This window comes from Panulirus ornatus, chromosome 9 (assembly GCF_036320965.1).
Source record: "Panulirus ornatus isolate Po-2019 chromosome 9, ASM3632096v1, whole genome shotgun sequence".
NCBI lineage: Eukaryota > Metazoa > Arthropoda > Malacostraca > Decapoda > Palinuridae > Panulirus > Panulirus ornatus.
The window spans coordinates 30,646,815-30,663,178 of NC_092232.1; the positions used below are offsets into that span (position 1 = coordinate 30,646,815).

At 40.5% G+C, this 16,364-nt stretch overlaps 1 protein-coding gene across 7 annotated transcripts in view; it reads left to right on the forward strand.

Moving 5' to 3' along the window:
- The window catches only part of LOC139750309 (coiled-coil domain-containing protein 39-like), a 512,953-nt gene that overhangs the window by 447,785 nt on the left and 48,804 nt on the right, over window positions 1–16,364 (forward strand). For all 7 annotated transcript variants that reach the window (XM_071664954.1, XM_071664953.1, XM_071664952.1 and 4 more), the window contains one exon: window positions 2,197–2,269. In XM_071664954.1, the coding sequence (XP_071521055.1) occupies window positions 2,197–2,269 (73 nt within the window). The remainder of the gene's footprint in view (window positions 1–2,196; window positions 2,270–16,364) is intronic.

A 16,364-nucleotide genomic window follows, 5' to 3' on the forward strand; every position in this document is an offset into this window, starting at 1 on the left:
ACACGTGGACTGCTGGCATTCTGTCCACAAACATAAAATCTCTCCTTTTCATATGTAACACTTAAGTCACACAGCTCATTCTTCATAACTCTAGTTTTCCCTGCTCTGAGCACAGCCCTGCTTTTTGACAAAATGGTGGGAGCAGTAGATAGAAGTAGTAGGCAGGAACATTTAGGCAGGAGCATTAAGTAGAAATACTAGGTAGAAGTAGTTGATAGGAGCATTAGATAGAAGTAGTCCATAGAATCATTTGACAGGAGGCTCAGTAATTGCTGCACTAGAGTTGCCCTCTGCCAGTGGCCTGTTAAGGGTGAGGCAATGAAGGCTAAGAAGTGGCTCTGAAGTTCACTTGTTATGGTGACTCTATTGCTGTGGCCACCCCTTTGAACAGGCATCAGAGATATAGATAGAGGACCACCAAGGAATAAAAAATTCTTAGTATAGTCTCCCACAAATTTGCTCTTGCCTGACATATCTGCTTGATTTCTTTTATAAACTAATCAACATGCGTGATGAAAGTAAAGCAGTTGATGTCATCTATTTAGATTTTCAAAAAGCATTCAATAAAGTTCCACATCAGAGTTTACTAACAAAAGTTGAGTCATGGGGTAGAGATGGAGTTGTACTTCAGTGACTGGAAAATTGGCTTAGAGGCCATAAACAGAGTAGTTATCAATAGTCAACCCTCCGAATGGTTAGACATACCAAATGATGTTCAACAGGGATCTGGCATAGGATGGGTTGCATTGTAAGATATCTAAATAGGAGACAGAAAAAAGAACATTTGCTACTTCAAACTGACATAGACAAAGTGATTGACAGGTTTATGGGTGGAAAATAAATTCAAAAATTCCTAAGTGCAAAGCTTTACATATTGCCAGTAAAAATGAAAAGGGAGGCTACAATATGAATTCTGTTGAGTTTCAGAATGTAGATAAGGAAAAGGACAAAGGTGTAATAATCTCTGGTGATCTAAAGCCAAGTAAACAGTGTACAGAAACAGTAAAAAATTGAACAAAATTCGTGTTTTCATCAATAGGCCTTTTGAATTTAAGTCTTGGGAAATTTTTCTCTTTACAACTCCCTGCTGCATTCTTATCTTGCATATTGTGTTCAGTTTTGGTCATCTCACTTGAGAAAGGGCATAGACAGAATGGAGAGAATACTGAAGTGAACTACCTAGATGATTCCCAGCTTGACAAAGTCCACAAGAGCCAATGAAATGAATTTTGTTTATTCATCTTGGAAAGCGAAGGTTATGATACTGATCTCATACAATTTTTGAAATCATTTAAAGATGAATATGTCTGATATCACCGATGGTAATGAATATGAACTCTAAGGCAAAGATAGGGCAAAGACTTTACCTTGAGTGAGGTGAAGTATTTTTCTTCCAGTATCGTTAACATATTGAATGATTTACCAGTTAGAGTAGTTGAAAGCAGTACTCTAGATATGTTTAAGCACAGACTTGAGACTTGAATATTTTGCTTTAAATTCATGAGTGACATAACTTGTTCCTCTTGAGCTATACAATGAGTTAACAGGGTTTTCTTTGAAAAGTCAATATCTCTCAGTGCTTCTAACACTTTAATCCTAAGCTTCTATTCTTTTCCACAATTAAAATATCCTCATTAGGATCAGTGGGTCTGTTGTTGTTTGAATTCAGTTGTTTGAAAGGGTAAATAGCCTTTAAGTTTTGTAGATTGGCACTAGCAGGTGAAGTTTCAAGAGATGGCATACTGGCTTTATTTCAGATCTCAGTCACATGGGTTTGACTTCATAAACAGATTTTCTATAGACTGATGGATACCATTCAGTGAATACCATCACCTCCAGCAACAAATGAGGGGCTCTTTTCTTCAATAGCATTAATGTAAATATAATCTGCTATATTTTCTTTTCTCCTTTCTTTTCTTCTTCTCTTCTCACATTCCTCAGAGCATGTAATGGCTTCCCCTGAAAACTTTTTCTTTTCTTAACCACTAGCAATTAACGAATGGAAAAGTTAGTCTGGAGATATTAGCTTAATTTTTTATTACAAGGGTGTTAGTATTTTTTGGGACATGATCTGAGAAGCGTATAATTTCACAGTGATTATTTTTTGTTTTAACTTGAAATAACTTTGAAATTGTAAGATGGTAATGTTAGCTTTACCAGAGAAAAATGAATGATGCATTTGTGTTTATATTATAGGCATTCTAAAATCAAGTGCAGTATTGATACCCAAGAAGGAGAAGAGGTGTCTACAACTCTGGTTTTCCTTAAGGTAGGTTAGTACTCTGTAATGCACATATTTTGATCTGCAGTATGTTTACAGCCAACTTGCTCACAACTCCCTACTTGCATCTCCGTTCTTGTTTGATATTTTAATACTTCCTCAACTCCTTGCGAGCAATTCTTCGTACTTTTCTTTTATCATTTATAGTGCTTACTCAACATAGTTGAGTCTGTAGCTGTCCAAATAATAAACTCTTCTAATATGATTTGAAACTTTACCCACTTTCCATATTCCACACGGTTGGCTTTTTTGTTTCCTCTGCCAGTTTGTCCTGTGAGTAATGAGCTATCTCTTGGATAATTATGGGATTGGGATTTACAGTTGGTGGGTTAGCACTAGCTTTCCCTACCCATTGCTGTCCACTAACCTCTGGTAGTGGCAGCTTGTTCATTTCAGACCTGCATTCACTAAGTGACATTGCCACTGACCCACTTGCTCCAGGGGAGTGAGTAATCCACCAGGCACTTCAGAATTCTCTTGGATCAGATGTAGGCTGGACATTTTATACCAACCTTCTCTTTTGTACCTTTTTTTTTTTTAACCCCAACTGTAGATCAGTATCATTTTGAAATTTCACAAGAATCTTGAGCACTGTAGATATACTACTGTTAAATTTATGGGACGTACATACTTGTGTCAAGTGATATTTGTCTTGGTATTCGGTGTTATAGGCATTTCTACTCCACCCTTGATTGGTTTTTCATTGTGTGGGTTATTTTTCTGATTCTTCTAGAGGCTTTAAGTATAAGTCCTTTATAAAAGTAGGAAATAGAACAGTATCACAGTTGATGATGACTGATTCAAACCCCAGGGAAGTGTCAGTCAGTTATAGATATCAACTGGGTCTGTTCTATTGACCTCGATTGACATTTCACTGAATAAGTAGCTCACACAACTTAGTCCATGGAAGAGGTGAGTGTATAGTTCATGGAAACAAGGCCTTAAGGAGCTACTTGTGGACTCACTCCCAAAGTTATGGTACTACCTAAGTTGTTATGGTGGGAAGGCTGAGTCAGCATACCTCAACCAATATTGTGCCATGGTGCACTGGGAGACATGGGCAACCCCAGGGTCAAAGTTATGTACCCTTTAGGAGTGCCAGTGCTCTGAATGCAATTTTATACTGAAGATTTTTTCAAGGACACCTTTTGTTGTGGTTTTTTACCTTTTATGGTGTTTCTTAATTGCCATTTGAGGTTGTCTTGCTCCCCTGTGACCTTATTTTAGGGACACAAGACAGGTGAAGTGAAGAGTTATTTGGGTGTTGTCTTCTTACTTGACAGGGGAGTGAAATGTAGGTCTTTAAGTTGGAAAAAAAAATTCTCAATGAGGTGGTGCCCTGCCTTACCCTTTCTCTTTTTTTCCTGAAAACCATTCTTTTAATGGATGATGAACACCTTTTACTGTTGGAATCTGTGAATTCTAAGCTCCTTGGTGGATCAGTACCCTAGAGCAAGTAGGCCATTGACATTATGACTGTGACGGATTCTGGATGAAGGTGCACTTGAAACAAAGAAGTTGCCACTACCACAAGTTAGTGGATTGAACAGTTGGGGAAGGCCAGTGAAACCTACTAGTTACATGGAATGCAAGAATATCCGTAACTATCTAAGGAATATCTCATTGCTCAGGGAATGCCCCCTTAGAGAGAAAAGATTTTCAAACTAAAGCTACTTATTTCTCATGTACAGATTTGTAGGAATGTAGCAGTGAAAGTTCAGCAGAGGAGGAGGTAGAAATACAAAATGTGTAAGTAGAATGTTAAGAAGCTGATAGAGGGAAGCAAAGAAAGAGTAGATGAAGATTTCGGAAGGAAGTTAAGTGAAAAGTTTCGAGATGATAAGAAATTCTAGTGGTAGGAGGTGAAAAAGGAAAGAGGTGGATGTAAGAGTGAAAATGTTAATGTGAGAAGTGAGGGTGAAGAGTTGCTGAATCAAAAGGGAGAAGTGAAGAGAAGATGGCAAGGGTACATATTTTGAGGAACTGATGAATGTGGTAGAAGGGGAGGCAGGAGTTGTTACATGCTTGGGTGTGGAGGATGGATGGAATAGGATACAAGTGCGAGGGCCTACAGCAAAAAGGGAGGTAAGAGGGACAGTAATGAGGCTGAAGGTAGGAAAGGTATCAGAAATGGATGGGATTACAGCTGAAATGCTGAAGTATGGAGTGTGATAGAGTGGATGTGTCTTACATGTAATTTAGCATGGAAACAGAAGGTTGTGCCTGAGGATTGGGTGAAAGCTATTATCATTCATATATTCAAAGGAAAAGGTGCTTAGGATTTATGTAGCACTTATAGGGGAATAAGTCTGTTAAGTATACCAGGTAAAGTGTATACAAGAATATTGATTGACACAGTGATGGAAGTGACTGAATGCAGAAAAAGTGAAGAGCAAGGGGGTTTTAGGAAAGGTACGGGATGTGTGGATCAAATTTTTGTAGTAAAGATGACCATGGAAAAGTATTTAGTGAAAGGTAAGAAGTTGTATGCAGCTTTTATGGATCTGGAAGAAAGTGTATGATACAGTCAAGTGGAATGCTTTATAGGATTTGGTAAGGATATATGGTATAGGGGGGCAAGAGTTAGATGGTGTGAAAGCCTTCTATAGAGGAGTAAATGCATGTGCAAGAGTGGATGGAGAGTTGAGAAAAGGTTTTGGGGTACATGTAGGCGTAAAATAGGGCTGTGTGATGGCACTGTGGCTTTTAGATATATATGAATTAGACATTTTTTTTTTTTTTGTCGCGCAAGGAAACAGACGAAAGAAATGGCCCAACCCACCCCCATACACATGTATATACATACGTCCACACACGCAAATATACATACCTACACAGCTTTCCATGGTTTACCCCAGACGCTTCACATGCCCCGATTCAATCCACTGACAGCACGTCAACCCCGGTATACCACATCGCTCCAATTCACTCTATTCCTTGCCCTCCTTTCACCCTCCTAAATGTTCAGGCCCCGATCACACAAAATCTTTTTCACTCCATCTTTCCACCTCCAATTTGGTCTCCCTCTTCTCCTCGTTCCCTCCACCTCCGACACATATATCCTCTTGGTCAATCTTTCCTCACTCATTCTCTCCATATGCCCAAACCATTTCAAAACACCCTCTTCTGCTCTCTCAACCACGCTCTTTTTATTTCCACACATCTCTCTTACCCTTACGTTACTTACTCGATCAAACCACCTCACACCACACATTGTCCTCAAACATCTCATTTCCAGCACATCCATCCTCCTGCGCACAGCTCTATCCATAGCCCACGCCTCGCAACCATACAACATTGTTGGAACCACTATTCCTTCAAACATACCCATTTTTGCTTTCCGAGATAATGTTCTCGACTTCCACACATTCTTCAAGGCTCCCAGGATTTTCGCCCCCTCCCCCACCCTATGATTCACTTCCACTTCCATGCTTCCATCCGCTGCCAGATCCACTCCCAGATATCTAAAACACTTCACTTCCTCCAGTTTTTCTCCATTCAAACTCACCTCCCAATTGACTTCACCCTCAACCCTACTGTACCTAATAACCTTGCTCTTATTCACATTTACTCTTAACTTTCTTTCACACACTTTACCAAACTCAGTCACCAGCTTCTGCAGTTTCTCGCATGAATCAGCCACCAGCGCTGTATCATCAGTGAACAACAACTTGACTCACTTCCCAAGCTCTCTCATCCACAACAGACTTCATACTTGCCCCTCTTTCCAAAACTCTTGCATTCATCTCCCTAACAACCCCATCCATAAACAAATTACACAACCATGGAGACATCACACACCCCTGCCGCAAACCTACATTCACTGAGAACCAATCACTTTCCTCTCTTCCTACACGTACACATGCCTTACATCCTCGATAAAAACTTTTCACTGCTTCTAACAACTTGCCACCCACACCATATATTCTTAATACCTTCCACAGAGCATCTCTATCAACTCTATCATATGCCTTCTCCAGATCCATAAATGCTACATACAAATCCATTTGCTTTTCTAAGTATTTCTCACATACATTCTTCAAAGCAAACACCTGATCCACACATCCTCTACCACTTCTGAAACCACACTGCTCTTCCCCAATCTGATGCTCTGTACATGCATTCACCCTCTCAGTCAATACCCTCCCATATAATTTACCAGGAATACTCAACAAACTTATACCTCTATAATTTGAGCACTCACTCTTATCCCCTTTGCCTTTGTATAATGGCACTATGCACGCATTCCGCCAATCCTCAGGCACCTCACCATGAGTCATACATACAGTAAATAACCTTACCAACCAGTCAACAATACAGTCACCCCCTTTTTTAATAAATTCCACTGCAATACCATCCAAACCTGCTGCCTTGCCGGCTTTCATCTTCCGCAAAGCTTTTACTACCTCTTCACTGATTACCAAATCATTTTCCCTAACCTTCTCACTTTGCACACCACCTCGACCAAAACACCCTATATCTGCCACTCCATCATCAAACACATTCAACAAACCTTCAAAATACTCACTCCATCTCCTTCTCACATCACCACTACTTGTTATCACCTCCCCATTAGCCCCCTTCACTGAAGTTCCCATTTGCTCCCTTGTCTTACGCACTTTATTTACCTCCTTCCAGAACATCTTTTTATTCTCCCGAAAATTTAATGGTACTCTCTCACCCCAACTCTCATTTGCCCTCTTTTTCACCTCTTGCACCTTTCTCTTGACCTCCTGTCTCTTTCTTTTATACATCTCCCACTCAATTGCATTTTTTCCCTGCAAAAATCGTCCAAATGCCTCTCTCTTCTCTTTCACTAATACTCTTACTTCTTCATCCCACCACTCACTACCCTTTCTAATCAACCCACCTCCCACGCTTCTCATGCCACGAGCATCTTTTGCGCACTCCATCACTGATTCCCTAAATACATCCCATTCCTCCCCCACTCCCCTTACTTCCATTGTTCTCACCTTTTTCCATTCTGTACTCAGTCTCTCCTGGTACTTCCTCACACAAGTCTCCTTCCCAAGCTCACTTACTCTCACCACCCTCCTCACCCCAACATTCACTCATCTTTTCTGAAAACCCATACAAATCTTCACCTTAGCCTCCACAAGATAATGATCAGACATCCCTCCAGTTGCACCTCTCAGCACATTAACATCCAAAAGTCTCTCTTTCGCGCGCCTGTCAATTAACACGTAATCCAATAATGCTCTCTGGCCATCTCTCCTACTTACATACTTATACTTATGTATATCTCACTTTTTAAACCAGGTATTCCTAATCATCAGTCCTTTTTCAGCACATAAATCTACAAGCTCTTCACCATTTCCATTTACAACACTGAACACCCCATGTACACCAATTATTCCCTCAACTGCCACATTACTCACCTTTGTATTCAAATCACCCATCACTATAACCCGGTCTCGTGCATCAAAACCACTAACACACTCATTCAGCTGCTCCCAAAACACTTGCCTCTCATGATCTTTCTTCTCATGCCCAGGTGCATATGCACCAATAATCACCCATCTCTCTCCATCAACTTTCAGTTTTACCCATATTAATCGGGAATTTACTTTCTTACATTCTATCACGTACTCCCACAACTCCTGTTTCAGGAGTACTGCTACTCCTTCCCTTGCTCTTGTCCTCTCACTAACCCCTGACTTTACTCCCAAGACATTCCCAAACCACTCTTCCCCTTCACCCTTGAGCTTCGTTTCACTCAGAGCCAAAACATCCAGGTTCCTTTCCTCAAACATACTACCTATCTCTCCTTTTTTCACATCTTGGTTACATCCACACACATTTAGACACCCCAATCTGAGTCTACGAGGAGGATGAGCACTCCCCGCTTGACTCCTTCTGTTTCCCATTTTTTAGAAAGTTAAAATACAAGGAGGGGAGGATTTCTGGCCCCCCGCTCCCGTCCCCTCTGGTCGCCTTCTACGACACGTGAGGAATGTGTGGGAAGTATTCTTTCACCCCTATCCCCAGGGATAACATATATATATATATATATATATATATATATATATATATATATATATATATATATATATATATATACACACATATATATATATATATATATATATATACATATGAAAAATGTAAGAAATGATTTAGAAAACTGAAACTTCTAGCTTGAAATGAAATGAAAAATGAATGTCACATAATGGTTCAACCTCTGGCTATGGAAAAGGGAAATGTATAATTTATTTACACAAACGTCAATAGTAGTTTTCATCAATTTAACCACTGTATCATACTGCCTGGTCCACTTCTCTTATCATGAAACTGGAATATTGGCTTATGATGTTTCTCAATTGTCTTCATTACACTAAGTACAACCATATCTTGGATACATGAGGGTAGGTAGTTGGTCATCCACCATAATAAAGCTTTGACAGACCAAAAGTTTATCTGGACCTCAACTTTTCCAGTACATTCATGAAAAACACCTTTTTGCTTTCCATCTCTATCACTTTGAAAAAAATGCTCCATTTGTTCACATTTCAATGAAAGAATAAGCTTCAATGTCTAAGCTACATTCTTTTCCAATTTCACTATTTTCTTGTCTGAGCACCATGTATGAAAACTATCACTCCAGTAACACAACTATAAACATTTACTTTCCCTTTAAAAAAGTTCTGGGGAAGTCTGTTTCGATATACTGCGGGTCACTCTACCACCTGGCGAGGTTTGTGTTGCAATAGTTCTTAATTCACAAAAGTAGTAGCATCACTGGTGGGCGGAAGAACATTCTTGTAACCAAATATATATTTTATTATTATTATTTTTTTATTTTGCTTTCTTGCTGTCTCCCGCTATAGCGAGTTAGCGCAAGGAAACAGACGAAAGAATGGCCCAACCCACCCACATACACATGTATATACATACACGTCCACACACGCATACATACATACCTACACATCTCAATGTATACATATATATACACACACACATATACATATATACACATGTACATAATTCATACTGTCTGCCTTTATTCATTCCCATCACCACCTCACCACACATGGAATAACAACCCCCCTCCCCCCTCATGTGTGTGAGGTAGTGCTAGGAAAAGACAACAAAGGCCCCATTCGTTCACACTCAGTCTCTAGCTGTCATGTAATAATGCACCGAAACCACAGCTCCCTTTCCACATCCAGGCCCCATAGAACTTTCCATGCTTTACCCCAGACGCTTCACATGCCCTGGTTCAATCCATTAACAGCACGTCGACCCCGGTATACCACATCGTTCCAATTCACTCTTTTCCTTGCACGCCTTTCACCCTCCTGCATGTTCAGGCCCTGATCACTCAAAATCTTTTTCACTCCATCTTTCCACCTCCAATTTGGTCTCCCACTTCTCATCGTTCTCTCCACCTCTGACACATATATCCTCTTGGTCAATCTTTCCTCACTCATTCTCTTTATGTGACCAAACCATTTCAAAACACCCTCTTCTGCTCTCTCAACCACACTCTTTTTATTACCACACATCTCTCTTACCCTATTATTACTTACTCGATCAAACCACCTCACACCACATATTGTCCTCAATCATCTCATTTCCAGCACATCCACCCTCCTGCGCACTACTCTATCCATAGCCCACGCCTCGCAACCATACAATATTGTTGGAACCACTATTCCTTCAAACATACCCATTTTTGCTTTCCGAGATAATGTTCTCGACTTCCACACATTCTTCAACGCTCCCAGAATTTTCACCCCCTCCCCCATCCTATGATTCACTTCCGCTTCCATGGTTCCATCTGCTGCCAAATCCACTCCCAGATATCTAAAACACTTCACTTCCTCCAGTTTTTCTTCATTCCAACTTACCTCCCAATTGACTTGAACCTCAACCCTACTGTACCTAATAACCTTACTCCTATTCACATTTACTCTCAACATTCTTCTTTCACACACTTTACCAAACTCAGTCACCAGCTTCTGCAGTTTCTCACATGAATCGGCCACCAGCGCTGTATCATCAGCGAACAACAACTGACTCACTTCCCAAGCTCTCTCATCCACAACAGACTGCATACTTGCCCCTCTTTCCAAAACTCTTGCATTCACCTCCCTAACAACCCCATCCGTAAACAAATTACACAACCATGGAGACATCACACATCCCTGCCGCAAACCTACGTTCACTGAGAACCAATCACTTTCCTCTCTTCCTACACGTACACATGCCTTACATCCTCGATAAAAACTTTTCACTGTTTCTAACAACTTGCCTCCCACATCATGTACTCTTAATACCTTCCACAGAGCATCTCTATCAACTCTCTTATATGCCTTCTCCAAATCCATAAATGCTACATACAAATCCATTTGCTTTTCTAAGTATTTCTCACGTATATTCTTCAAAGCAAACACCTCAACCACACATCTTCTACCACTTATGAATCCACACTGCTCTTCCCCAATCTGATGCTCTGTGCATGCCTTCACCCCCTCAATCAATACCCTCCCATATAATTTCCCAGGAATACTCAACAAACTTATACCTCTGTAATTTGAGCACTCACTCTTATCCCCTTTGCCTTTGTACAGTGGCACTATGCATGCATTCCACCAATCCTCTGGCACTTCACCATGAGTCATACATACATTGAATATCCTCACCAACCAGTCAACAACACAGTCACCCTGTTTTATTAAATTCCATTGCAATACCATCCAAACCCGCCACCTTGCTGGCTTTCATCTTCCGCAAAGCTTTCACTACCTCTTCTCTGTTTACCAAATCATTCTCCCTAACCCTCTCACTTCGCACACCACCTCGACCAAAACACCCTATGTCTGCCACTCTATCATTTTAACACATTCAACAGACCTTCAAAATACTCACTCCATCTCCTCACATCACCACTACATCACCATCAGCCTCCTTCACCGATGTTCTTATTTGTTCCCTTGTCGTAGCGCACTTTATTTACCTCCTTCCAAGACATCTTTTTGTTCTCCCTTAAATTTAATGATACTCTTTTACCCCAACTCTCATTTGCCCTCTTTTTCACCTCTTGAACCTTTTTCTTGACCCCCTGCCTTTTTCTTATATACATCTCCCAGTCATTTGCACTATTTCCCTGCAAAAAATTGTCCATATGCCTCTCTTCTCTTTCACTGATAATCTTACTTCTTCATCCCACCACTTACTACCCTTTCTAATCTGCCCACCTCCCACACTTCTCATACCACAAGCATCTTTTGCACAGACCATCACTGCTTCCCAAAATACATCCCATTCCTCCTCCACTCCCCTTACATCCTTTGCTCTCACTTTTTTTCATTCTGCACTCAGTCTCTCTTGGTACTTCCTTACACAGTTCTCCTTCCCAAGCTCATTTACTCTCACCACTCTCGTGACCCCAACATTCTCTCCCTTCTTTTCTGAAAGCCTCTACAAATGTTCACCTTCGCCTCCACAAGATAATGATCAGACATCCCTCCAGTTGCCCCTTCCAGCACATTAACATCCAAAAGTCTGTCTTTCACACGCCTATCAATTAACTCGTAATCCAATAACGCTCTCTGGCCATCTCTCATACTTACATATGTATACTTATGTATATCTCTCTTTTTAAACCAGGTATTCCCAATCACCAGTCCTTTTTCAGCACATAAATTTACAAGCTCTTCACCATTTCCATTTACAACACTGAAAACCCCATATACACCAATTATTCCCTCAACTGCCACATTTCTCACCTTTGCATTCAAATCACCCTTCACTGTAACCTGGTTTCGTGCATCAAAACTGCTAACACACTTACTCAGCTGCTCCCAAAACACTTGCCTCTCATGATCTTTCTTCTCATGCCCAGGTGCATAGGCACTAATAATCACCCATCTCTCTCCATCCACTTTCAGTTTTACCCATATCAATCCAGAGTTTACTCTCTTACACTCTATCACATACTCCCACCACTCCTGTTTCAGGAGTTGTGCTACTCTTTCCTTTGCTCTTGTCCTCTCACCAAACCCTTACTTTACTCTCAAAACATTCCCAAACCACTCTTCCCCTTTACCCTTGAGCTTCATTTCACTCAGAGCTAAAATATCCTGGTTCCCTTCCTCAAACATTCTACCTATCTTTCCCTTTTTCTCACGTTGGTTACATTCACACACATTTAGATACCCCAATCTGAGCCTTCGAGGAGGATGAGCACTCCCGCGTGACTCCTTCTGTTTCCCCTTTAAGAAAGTTAGAATACAAGGAGGGGAGGGTTTCTAGCCCCCGCTTCCATCCTGTTTAGTTGTCTTCTATATATATATATATATATATATATATATATAAAGTTGAAGTGATAAAAGGAATGAAAATAAAACTAGGGGAAAGGGGTGCTGTGATGGAGTGTGGCGATGAGATATGGTGGCTAGTAGCAAGCTTGTTTGCAGATGCAGATGATACTATGTTTGCTGAAGATGAAGAGAAGTTGTAGAAGATTGTGTGTTTTATGATGTGTATAAGCATAGGTGATTGAGGGTAGATGCAAGTGAAAATAAGTAATGGTGTTTGAAATGAAAGAAAGTGAAAGTATAGATTTTGTAAAACTATATTGAGTGAAAGAAGAAAAAAATGAGAGAATTTAGGTATCTAGGAGCTGTTTTGGATAAGTTTGGTGATATGGAAGGAGAGATAAGGGAGAAAGGAGTACAGGGTAGAATAGTCATTGGGTTCTTTAATAGAATTATGAAGGGTAGAGGTGTAAGTATGGAAGTTAAGAGAGGACTAAGGAACAGCATAGCCCTCCCAACCCTGACCTGTGCAGCCAACACTTGGACATGGAATGAGGCACAAATTTGAAGGAATGTATGAGAAATGAGGTATGGCAGGGAATGTAAAGGGAATGAATTGTGGAGTGGTAGAATGGTGGTTTACCACTTTAGGCATGTGGAAAGAATGCAAGACTGGAAGTTTACAAGGAGAGTGTATGAAAGTACAATTAAAGGGGTTGGTGTGAGAAGACCACCTGTGGCATGGGTAAATAAGGTGGAGGAATACTGGAGGAAGTGAAATGGTGGAAGAATGCTTGGAATGGTGTATGCGAGGGAGGCATCTGAGAACAGGGATAAGTGGAAACTCTTTTGCTGTTGCTGGGAGTTCCCAGAGGGAACGAGCATCAGAGATATAGATTGATAGATAGATAGGTTTTGTTCCAAAGAGCTGGGTGCTTGTAAGCCACTGCTGTTAGGTAGACCACCCACTACTTAGCAAACCACTGCATCTCCTTATTACTCTAGCCTGTGGCGAATGAAAAATAAACATGTAATACCTGTTTTTTCCTCATTTGCTAAGCTGTGGAATTCTTAACCTTTTTATTTCTTCCTAACAATGATATGGGAGGGTATTGATTGAGAGGGTGAAGGCATGTACAGAGCATCAGATTGGGGAAGAGCAGTGTGGTTTCAGAAGTGGTAGAGGATGTGTGGATCAGGTGTTTGCTTTGAAGAATGTATGTGAGAAATACTTAGAAAAGCAAATGGATTTGTATGTAGCATTTATGGATCTGGAGAAGGCATATGATAGAGTTGATAGAGATGCTCTGTGGAAGGTATTAAGAATATATGGTGTGGGAGGAAAGTTGTTAGAAGCAGTGAAAAGTTTTTATCGAGGATGTAAGGCATGTGTACGTGTAGGAAGAGAGGAAAGTGATTGGTTCTCAGTGAATGTAGGTTTGCGGCAGGGGTGTGTGATGTCTCCATGGTTGTTTAATTTGTTTATGGATGGGGTTGTTAGGGAGGTAAATGCAAGAGTTTTGGAAAGAGGGGCAAGTATGAAGTCTGTTGGGGATGAGAGAGCTTGGGAAGTGAGTCAGTTGTTGTTCGCTGATGATACAGCGCTGGTGGCTGATTCATGTGAGAAACTGCAGAAGCTGGTGACTGAGTTTGGTAAGTGTGGAAGAAGAAAGTTAAGAGTAAATGTGAATAAGAGCAAGGTTATTAGGTACAGTAGGGTTGAGGGTCAAGTCAATTGGGAGGTGAGTTTGAATGGAGAAAAACTGGAGGAAGTGAAGTGTTTTAGATATCTGGGAGTGGATCTGGCAGCGGATGGAACCATGGAAGCGGAAGTGGATCATAGGGTGGGGGAGGGGGCGAAAATTCTGGGGGCCTTGAAGAATGTGTGGAAGTCGAGAACATTATCTCGGAAAGCAAAAATGGGTATGTTTGAAGGAATAGTGGTTCCAACAATGTTGTATGGTTGCGAGGCGTGGGCTATGGATAGAGTTGTGCGCAGGAGGATGGATGTGCTGGAAATGAGATGTTTGAGGACAATGTGTGGTGTGAGGTGGTTTGATCGAGTGAGTAACGTAAGGGTAAGAGAGATGTGTGGAAATAAAAAGAGCGTGGTTGAGAGAGCAGAAGAGGGTGTTTTGAAGTGGTTTGGGCACATGGAGAGGATGAGTGAGGAAAGATTGACCAAGAGGATATATGTGTCGGAGGTGGAGGGAGCAAGGAGAAGAGGGAGACCAAATTGGAGGTGGAAAGATGGAGTGAAAAAGATTTTGTGTGATCGGGGCCTGAACATGCAGGAGGGTGAAAGGAGGGCAAGGAATAGAGTGGATTGGAGCGATGTGGTATACCGGGGTTGACGTGCTGTCAGTGGATTGAATCAAGGCATGTGAAGCGTCTGGGGTAAACCATGGAAAGCTGTGTAGGTATGTATATTTGCGTGTGTGGACGTATGTATATACATGTGTATGGGGGGGGTTGGGCCATTTCTTTCGTCTGTTTCCTTGCGCTACCTCGCAAACGCGGGAGACAGCGACAAAGTAAAAAAAAAACAATGATGACCAGTACCTTTTTACGATGTAAGCTTTCTTTTTCCTCAAAGTCTCTTAATTATTTTTTTCTTGTTTTTATCTGTCTTTAGAATTCAGAGCTTGGCCTTAGTGAGGTCGTTGAGGTCTTCCATCCATTAATGGAGCCATTTTTCATAAAAGAAATAAACAACTATTCAAGCAATTTAGTCAAATAATTTACAAAGTTCATATGAACAGTTTTATACAGTATGAAAAATGTTTTGTGTATCGTCTCATAATTATAGTTCTTAAATAATGCTGAAGTCTCAAGATGATGTACAGTTTACCAGATTACCATTTTCACACAGACCTTATAGTATTTTCTGATGTAACAAATGATACACCCAATAATGTCCATGAATATACTGTATCACAGACAGTTAGCAAAGTATATAGTTTCCTCAACTTGATCTTACTTTATATGTATACAGTATTCATGAAATTATTGACCTTTTAAATACTATTCACATTCATGTAAAATTTAATTTCACCGTAAGGTCAGTACACCCTATTAACCCCTGGCAGTCACTGCTGAATTTTGGAAGTGAAAGATATCCATTAGGAAGACAGAAAATTGAGTATGAAAAACTTGCATCTATTGAACTGCATACCACAGAGACTGATTTAAGCATTTTGTGGTTGGTTGGTGCATGAAAGGCAAACTATCAAAGTGAAAACCGTACCAGATCATAGTGAATTTAGTTCTGTACTATGGTTATGATAAGTAAATCGTGGTTGATTTAACTCATAGTAGAGTGAAACAGTGATGATGATATAAGTACATTACACTGGTAACAGTGTTCTTCTCAACCCCCACACCTCAGACGTGATTAAGTTTGCTTGGTGACAGGCTGTTTGATTTTGCCAGTCTCATTATTTTACATGCATAAACTGGTTTGATTGGTAAGAATTTGATGAATCTATTCAATTTATCTCAAATCCAGCATGGATCACCCTGTATGCATTGAAATGAGTCCAGCACTCATGGGATCATATGTGGCAATATATTTCCCATAATGGCTAAACCCTCCATCTTGCCATCTAGCTCTTGTGTTTTGCTTACTCTTTATTCTTACAACAATTTACATGTGCGTTTGCTTAATGTTTTCCTGTGGTTTCATAACAATTTGTATTGCTCAGTTCTTAAGAACCTATGAGTTATGACCAGTCATTTTACATCATATTAGGTTTTCTAATTATTTTGTAAAATACTTTAAAGGTGGTGGACAGCAAAAC